Genomic DNA, 9,645 nt, shown 5'->3' on the forward strand with positions numbered 1-9,645 from the left:
TGCAGAGAGTGTCGTGGGAGTAGTAGGACCCATGTCCCTGCAACCTAGCTGGCTTCGTCTGACAATTAATTAACAAATTGTTCCCAAATAAAATAAAAAAACCATAAATAAATAATAAGTGAATCTCCAAAAAATATTAATTATTACAGCAAGCAATTAAGTACAAATTTTGAAGTACGTGCCAGCATGTCATAAAAGTTTCATTTAATTAATAGTTAAATATTGATTGCACATGTAATGATATTGATCTCAACTTTAGACTAGCCGCCTGAGCCTGAGCCCTGAGGGAGGGATTTAGAGGTAAGCCTTCGACCAACCCCCAACTGTGGAAAACGTACGTGTCCGGAAACTCCAATCCAATTCCCACTAATAAATAAATACACATTGAAGGATGCAGACACATAGCGAGGTTATAAAAGAGCGGCAGCATGGGAGATTGGGATGGGCCTGCTACTGTGTCGGTCCCTCTCCTCCCCCGTTTGCGTTTCTGTACGTATCTCCAGATAGCGACTCATCGGAGCCACCCACCTCTTTCCTTCCCAATGTCGATGCCTACTGCGTCTCCTCCTCCCCGCCTCCTATTCCTCACTATTTTCTTCTTCTCCCTCCTCTTCCGTATCTATTCAGCTGCCGCGGACGACGACGACCACAGCTTGGACTCGGCGGCTGCATCAGTGGTACTTCCCGGTCCCAACCTCAAGTTCGAGAACCCGACCCTCCGCCGAGCCTACATTGCCCTCCGATCATGGAAATCCGCCATATTTTCCGATCCCTTTAACTTCACGGCGAACTGGAAAGGCCCAGATGTCTGCTCTTACGGCGGCGTCTTCTGCGCCCCTTCTCCCTCCAACCCCTCCCTCAGGGTTGTCGCCGGCATCGACCTCAACCACGCCGACATCGCTGCCTACCTCCCCCCGGAGCTGGGCCTCCTCACCCACCTCGCTCTCTTCCACCTCAACTCCAATCGCTTCTGCGGCACCCTCCCCGCCAGCTTCCGCCGGCTGAAGCTCCTCCACGAGTTGGACCTTAGCAACAACCGCTTCGCCGGGAGTTTCCCGGAGGTGGTGCTGTCGCTGCCGTCCCTCAAGTACCTAGATCTCCGATTCAACGAGTTCGAGGGACCCGTCCCCTCCCGCCTCTTCGACAACAAGAATCTGGACGCCATTTTTCTAAACGACAACAGATTCCGCCTGGGCATTCCAGAGAATCTGGGCAACTCCCCCGTGTCGGTGCTGGTCTTGGCCAACAACAACATGGGAGGCTGCATACCCACCACCATTGGCAAAATGGGCGGGACACTCAACGAGATCATCCTCCTTAACGACAACCTCACCGGCTGCCTCCCCCCTCAGATCGGCCTTCTCAAGAAGCTCACTGTTTTCGACGTCAGCTTCAATAGCCTGCATGGCTCCCTTCCCCATGCCATCGGCAAAATGAAGAGCCTAGAGCAGTTGAACATCGCCCACAACAGATTCACCGGGGTTGTCCCCGCCACCGTCTGCCGCCTCCCCAGTTTGCAAAACTTCACCTACACTCATAACTATTTCACCGGAGAAGCTCCTGTCTGTGCCTCCATTTCTGCCGCCGCTGACGGTCGCAACAACTGTATTCCTGGGAAAACGGGCCAGCGGTCGGCGGGAGAGTGCTCTTCAGAAGCTGCGCGACCCGTGGATTGCAGCAAGTCCAAATGTCTCAACCAACGCACCAGCAAGAGTAGCAGTACTTCGCAGCCAGCGCAATATCATCCAAAAGGCTCAAAATCAGGGTCATTGCCCAAGACAAAGAAAAGTCCACCACCTCCTGTCCCAATTTTAAATCCACTGCCACCGCCTCCGCCTAATTCAGATTCTTCCTCCTCCGGCAGATATCGTTCTCCACCACCCCCGCCGCCGCCGCAATCAGCTGCTGCGTCTCATCCTTCCCCTGTACCAGTAATCACACCACCTCCTCCTCATCCGCGCATTAATATAAGGGCCCCGCCAACACCGCCTACTGAAAGAGTATCCCCAAAGCAGCAGCATCTTCCGCCACCGCCGCCGCCGCCAACAGTTGAATATCTGCATCCTAGCCCTCCGTCAGCACCTACTGAACATCATCATCAACGTCAACCGCAGCCACCAAACCATTACAATTCCTCACCACCGCCACCAGCAGCGGGAAGCCATTACAGTGTCTTCTCACCACTGCCGCCGCCCCCACCTCCCGCCGAAAAGGGGTCACCAATAAGCACACATCTTGCACCACCACCCCCACTGGTAGTTCAATACTCGCCACCAAAGGCTGCGCTCTTTCCTCCTCCACCCTTTGACCAATATCCATCACCACCTACCAATCAGCAACAGATGCCCCCTCCCCCTCAACCGCCACTAAAAATCCCAACACCCCCAAGTTCTCACAGCTATACTACTCCACCATCACCACCCCCACCGCCATCTCTGGAAGATTTGGCACCTCCCCCTCCCCCTCCTCCTCCGCCTCCACCACCAGTCGTGTCACACCCACCGCCACCCACCATAGTGACATCAATACCTCCTCCTCCTCCTCCACAGGAGCCATCACGTCTCCCATCTCCTTTGCCACCATCCGGGTGTGCCACAACCGGATCTCCACCACCACCATTAGCACCACCAGCACCAGCACCAGCACCATCACCAACACAGCAGCACCATTCACAATTTTCACCGCCTCCTCCGCCCTTTGACCAATATCCATCACCGCTTACCAATCAGCAACAGACTCCCCCTCCCCGTCCCCCTCAACCGCCACTAAAAATCCCAACACCCCCAAGTTCTCATAGCTACACTACCCCACCACCATCACCACCCCCACCGCCATCTCTGGAATATTTGGCACCTCCCCCTCCTCCTCCACCACCAGTTGTGTCACACCCACCGCCACCCACAATAGTGACATCAATACCTCCTCCTCCACAGGAGCCATCACATCTCCCATCTCCTTTGCCACCATCCAGGTGTGCCAGTCCCGGATCCCCACCACCACCTTTAGCACCAGCACCACCACCAACACAGCAGCACCAATCACAATTATCACCGCCTCCTACACAGCATCGGCATTTCCCTGCGCCAGCACCAAATAGCCAACTAGCCCCGCCGCCACCCCATCTAGTTTTTGATAACTTACCCCTTCCTCCTGTTATAGGAGTATCATACGCATCTCCCCCTCCCCCAGTAATTCCCTACTAGTGATCAATCATCCATATACATGATCGGTCATTTTATATTGCGTGCTGACTCCCTCTCCCATCCATTGGTTCCAATTGTACGTTAATTTGGATAGAGATTGAATTTAATTGCGTACATAAGTACGGTGTTAAATCCTTAATTTGGCTGTGCTGCAGTAGTAATTAATGCAATTCGATCTTTTAATTGCAGGAAGAATATATATTCATCTTGATCTGCTATAGATTAGATTGTGATTTTGTTGTACGTGTTGCAACTATCAATTTGAGGAAAAAAAAACTTGTGAATATGTAGGTGAATGTGCATATAGCAATGCTCATCGCTACACACATTCTGTTCTAGCCAAAGTATTTCGTATGTTTAAAACAATGATTTTTTGGTTGATTAATTGATATATTGATTTAATTTGTCCCAAAATTCCTGGTCGTAACTTGAAAATTAAGTATGGATGAGAAATAATTATTGGATTCGGATCAGTGCAAGATGAGGCTATTAGAAATATTATTGGTTTTACATGTACACATTGCAAGTCAAACTATATATACTTATGAAATGAGCAAGTGTCACCGGCTTGAAATTTCAACAATTCTCGTGCAACACTTAGAAGCTTTTGAAGGAGTAACCTAATTGAATCACATGTACTGAGGAAAGAATGATAGGATTGTAAAGAGGGATGCGAATGAGGACCTTATTATTTCATACTTTGCTCAAATTATTACTAATGATGTCCATACCCCTAGTTATACTATTCTACTTTCAAATCAACAATGGAGATTTTATTGATCTTGCAATTACAATAAGCATTAGAATATGCTCGATCAAACAATTTACATGTATTATTTATAAAAGGAATACAATAAGCACAAATAAATTATTGAGTGATTGAGATCACAAAGAAGCCATTGTGGCGATCACTATAGAAACACCATTAATGATGACTGAGTTTGAGTAGAGTCCAAGTAAAAAATAAATTAACTGGATCACTAAAGCGGTTTGACTCTAATCAATGAACGACATAGTAACTCCTACAACTTTTTGTTCAAGTACTTTTCTTCCCTACCAGGGCAACCTACTTAAAAAGTTGGAATTGTCAATGGCGCATCTCTTTTGCCAACAATTCATTGGAGGATAGAACTAGCTAGTGATAGTTAAAAGGATATTGTAACGCCTTAACCTGGGTCTGCCAGGGAGCACTGCTTCTCTCCTCCTCCACTTGGACCAGACAATAGGGGGCGGACCTTTTCAAACTAATGACTGACCCCACAGACCAACACGTGTCCTTTTCAGTGTGTTTTGTCCTCACTCGCACACTTTTTGAGAAAACTTCCCAAAAGGTCACCCATACCAAGATTACTCCAAGTCAAGTACGCTTAACCGTGGAGTTCTAATGGAAAGACTCTAGAAAAGAAATGTGCACCTTATTGATATAGGTAGTAACATCTAATCATTTAAGTCTTTCTTCCACGGGGTATCACATTCTCCCCCACTTACGCAATATCCTCGTTGCGAACCCATACTTCCAAACCCCGACGATGTAAATCTCATCACACTTCCAACTGGGTAATTGCTCTGATACCATTTTGTAACGCCCCAATTTGGGTTTGCCAGGAAGTACTACGTCTCTCCTCGTTCACCTAGACCAGACAATAGGGGGCGGACCTTATCGGACTAATGACTGTTCCCACATACCAACACGTGTCATTTTCAGTGTGTTTTGCCCTCACTCACACACTTCTTGAAAAAACTTCTCAGAAGGTCATCCATCTTAAGATTACTCCAAGCCAAGCACACTTAATCGTGGAGTTTTAATGGGAAGACTCCTGAAAAGAAAGATGCATCTTGTTGATATGAGTAGTAACATCTAATCCTTTTAAACTTTTCTTCCACGGGGTATCACAGATACACTTATAATTAATTAGTGACTTTTTTACTCTTTAAAACTAGTGTTGAGCACTTGTGTTGGTTTTGCCATATATAGAAGAAATAAAATTTCAAGAACAACGAAAAATAATTAAAAAAGCACAACTCACTTCTCTTGAACCATTGATAACACCTTGAGAATCTCATTCACTTATACTTTGTAGCTTAGAAGAAATGGTAAATGCCTTCATCACATTGAACAAATTGTTCTAGTGCGCTTTGATGCTCCCCTAGTCATATTAATGAGAATTGTAAGTATCAAGGGAAGTACCCAAAATCATGTGATACTAAAATTAGAAAATAAATATGTTGTGAGCATGTCAATAATGTCTTCCTTTTCTTGTTTTGGTCTCCCATAATCATGGTAGTCATAAATCGCTTGTTGGAAGAAAGCATCCAAGCATGAAAAATTTTCTTTAGCCTTGACTCACTCGAAAAATGAGTAGCTCGGAAGCTATCCCAAGTATAGGAATTATGTCGTGTAATATTCAGCCCAAAGGTTAGATCGTCTCCTCAGGGAATGCGGTTTAATCTCAAATTTTACATTTTTCCAACTGAAATTAAAAAGTTACTGAACTCAGTTCAGATTCGGGGTTTTTAAGATTATTTGAGATTTCCTTTGACAAATTAAACGAACACACAAATTAAACTCTAATCCTAATATGCACTGAATTAAATAACAAGAACGGAAAACCTACGTCTAATCAAGTAGACATCAAAACACGCGTTAAACTTCGGAATAGAAACTAAAGACAGTAACTTTAACATGTAATTAAAACACACAATAATGGAAACTCAATCAAACACATACGCAAACGATAAAAACCGAACCTTTAACAAAATCAAGAACCTGGATCCAGATAAAAAATTAAACGCAACAAGAGTAAGATCAACCCTAAACTAAACCGAACTTCAACAAACACAATTTAATTGTTAAAGAGAACTACTAATTTAACTTCTAAAAAAAACAATCTTTTTTCTTTTTGTATTTTATTCTTTTTTTTAGAACCAAACCAGACCTTACTAAATTAATTAAATAACTCGAAGCATTAATTAAATCTACGACAAAATTTAACTGAGAAAAAATAAATAAACAAATAAACTTCAATAATAATAAAACACCCTAAATAATATTCAAAATTTCCAATAAACTCCATGAAAAGCAAAGTGTAGTCCCAAGAGGGGGGAGGTGACTTGGATTATAAAAATTTATTTTAATTCCTTTTAGGAAACCTTAACCTTATTTTATTTCTTTGAGCTAATTATTGACTTGTTTGTTTAATTCTTTAATCACTCAAGAACTTAGTTCTTTTTTTTCAATCAATCAACACAACTATGTAAACAACCAAGCAACCAAACCAATCATTTAAGTAACCAAACCAATTATCCATAATTTGAAAACAAACAACCAAATGATTTTCCAAGCACAAGTTACCTGCAGCACTTAAAATAGTTTGTTTGTTTATGTAAGCCCTGTATATATAAAATTTGTACTTGCTTATATAAAGCCTTGTATTGATTGTTTTGCTTCTTCAATATGATGTGCAATACAACATCCAATCAATATAATATCTACATCTTCTCAATATTCAGAACTCAACTAAACTCTCAATTAATTTATCCTTGGACTGTTAACCAAGTAACGTACTCTCATATGGTTTTTGCAAGGTATGGTATAACCAACGTACTCCTTTTCAGTTTTCGCAATTCAAATCAAAATTAGACTTCAAGTTTACTTGATTTCTATATTATGTAGTGTATATGATTATCAATTAAACCATCAACGCAATTTAAATATACCGAAAATAAAGAGCAAGGGAAAGAGAGAGTGAGATGGAGATTTTTACGAGGTTCGACTTATACCCAGCCTACATCCTCCCCTTTGGCAAACCACCAAAGGATTCACTAAACTTGTTCCTTTTACGGGCGGAACAAACCTTTTACAACACTCCTTGGTTAAGGTTAGAGCCCGCCTTCTCCAAATGATGTACCCTCGTTCAGTCACTCCTTACATAGGTTAGAGCTCGCCTCTCTAAGCAATATTCCTTTGCTTAGCCAACGATCTAAACAACCCTTGGAATCATCAATCTACAAGATACAAATCAAATATTTGTGTACAAAGAATTTGCTCCTAAAAGAGCTGATTAGTACAACAATTTAGAAACTAATATACTTCAAAGTAAATAACAATATGAAATTTAACTTGAACCTCAATGAAGTATATCACCGATTAATTCTTTCAATAATTGAAAGATTGAGAATTTGTAGCACAAGATTGGTGATTGAATCAGCAAGACCTCAGCAAATTTCGTAGACAATATGAGAGTGAAAGAGTCTTTAGAATTTGAGAGCAATTGAGAGAGATTTTGAATTTTTTCTGAATTTGAATTCTTGGTGCATTGATTTAATGATCTTTGAGGCTTATTTATAGACTTTAAAAGGTATGTAACTTGATCCCCAAGTGACTTGGAGTATTCCCCAAGTTTTTACAAAGTTTGAGTTCCAAGCAAATCATTTAAAATATGTTTCCGTTGAGGGTTTTTTAAAATTCTATTCGTGGCAGTCGCCTACCACAATCTGGCAGTCGCCTGCCATGTTATTTTTTAAGCGGAAGTAGGGGCAGTAGAATGGCAGTCACCTTCCAAGACACGGCTAGTCAGCTGGCTTGACCACACAGGCGCCTGTCATGGTTCAGACAGTCTACTGGCGGAACACAATGCTGCTATTAGTTTCAAGCACCCTTCAGTATTTTGGTCATAACTTTTTCTGTGTAACTCCAAATTTGATGATCTTGGTGTCAAATGAAATATAAGAGAAAATTATACAACTTTCATGTTGAATACTTTTTAAAATAAAGAGTTTTGGATAGATAAAAATGTATTTTAATGTGGATATATAAAAATTAACAACATTTGGAAAATCCTATTTTTTGTGCTTTTCATTTCAAAAATGATTTTAACATTTTTGAAATAATTTTTGGCCTTATAAAAATATTTTACAAGTATGTTAAAAGGTATCTAGGTGCAATAAATTAACCTAAGAGTTTTATGTATCCATATTGAAATTATTTGAAGTACTTACATGAAATTTCCTATAGACTCTTTCGAATTTTCAATTCTTGAATTCCTTGAGGTCTTTATACTTGTTTCATCTTTCTTTGAGCTTTCATTAAGTTATCTTTAATCCTTATGCTCTCATGATCCTCAAGCTATCCATTTTTGAATCCATGCTTTTAGCTTTATATTGAATTCCTTCTTTGAAGTATAAGCTTTCATGAATTCTTTAACGCTCTATCCTTGAGTCCTGAAAATACATCACTTAACACAGCATGTTAAGCTCTACTTGTTTGTTAGCATCAAAATAAGATGTTAAGCCTTGTAAGGTCAACAATCTCCCCTTTTTTTATGATGACAAATAAGAAGCAAAAATTTGAGTGAGCCTTAAAAAGACTTCCCCTTTCAATAAGCATCATCTTAACAATATTTGCAAGATCGATATCAATCTCAAACCCTCTTTTACAATCATGCTTATCACTATCAAATACTTCTCCTTTTGATGTATATTATGTTGATGCTCAATTTTTGCTTTTAAACTTCTCTCCTTTTTGACATCCATCAAAAACGAAAAAAAAAATGATTAAGTTCGAGTAAAATCACATGTTGAGCATATTATCAAACATGCGTATCAAACATATGAACACACTCATTTATTATTTTTCAATATAGCATGTGTAGTGTGTTATAACATTCAAGTATATGAGTTGTAACTTCATTACTAACAACTATTTCCTTTAAATAATGTTCAAGATTTCAATTGTTGATTTTATGATACCGATTTAAAATTGAATTCATAATATCTATTTAAAATTCATGATACCAATTGAGAATTGATACCAATTTAAAATTTAATTCATGATACAAATTGAAAATTCTCTAAATTGATTAATAAGGAAACAATCATAATATAAACAATATGACATAACACTCCCCTTGAATTCAATACATTCAGTTTTGTTATCAATTTTGCTTTCATCATCCTATATTTCAAAACATTGATTCACATTATTTATCAAATATCAATATTATGCTCATATTATCAATGTCATATCATGCTCATAGATATAATTATTCTTGTCATGCTTAAAAAAATAATTGATCTTTTAGATTGTGATACCAAATAAGCTTTTTTTTTTTTTTAAAAAAAATGTGATACCAATTAAAATTTTTAAAATGTGATTCCAATTAAAAATTTTAAAATGTGATACCAAAAATATTCATAGATACCAAAGACTTTATAGATACCAAAGTCATTATCATATTATACACATCTCATGGATACTAATATAACCATTATATCTCTCATAACTCATGGATATCAATATAAAAAGCAGTAAGTCTATCCATGTAATTCATCAATAACATGCATGATCAAGAATTAATCTCATATCAAAATTCATGCTTATACTCAATAATCTCACGCTCAAATTTTCAATATAGTGAGCCATAAATTTTCAATATAAGTCAAG

General features: G+C 39.6%; 1 protein-coding gene across 1 annotated transcript; it reads left to right on the forward strand.

Moving 5' to 3' along the window:
- Nucleotides 1–445: 445 nt before the first annotated feature.
- LOC131166060 (leucine-rich repeat extensin-like protein 2) lies at nucleotides 446–3,386 on the forward strand. Its single transcript, XM_058124293.1, has one exon. It carries the CDS (start codon nucleotides 543–545, stop codon nucleotides 3,201–3,203), a length of 2,661 nt encoding a protein of 886 aa, XP_057980276.1. The 5' UTR covers nucleotides 446–542; the 3' UTR covers nucleotides 3,204–3,386.
- The last annotated feature ends 6,259 nt before the right edge of the window (nucleotides 3,387–9,645 follow it).

The sequence above is a fragment of the Malania oleifera genome, chromosome 10 (assembly GCF_029873635.1).
Source record: "Malania oleifera isolate guangnan ecotype guangnan chromosome 10, ASM2987363v1, whole genome shotgun sequence".
Lineage (NCBI taxonomy): Eukaryota > Viridiplantae > Streptophyta > Magnoliopsida > Santalales > Ximeniaceae > Malania > Malania oleifera.

Excerpts from the sequence above, each read along its gene's own strand:
- LOC131166060 (XM_058124293.1), top strand. The coding sequence starts at position 543 with ATGTCGATGCCTACTGCGTCTCCTCCTCCCCGCCTCCTATTCCTCACT.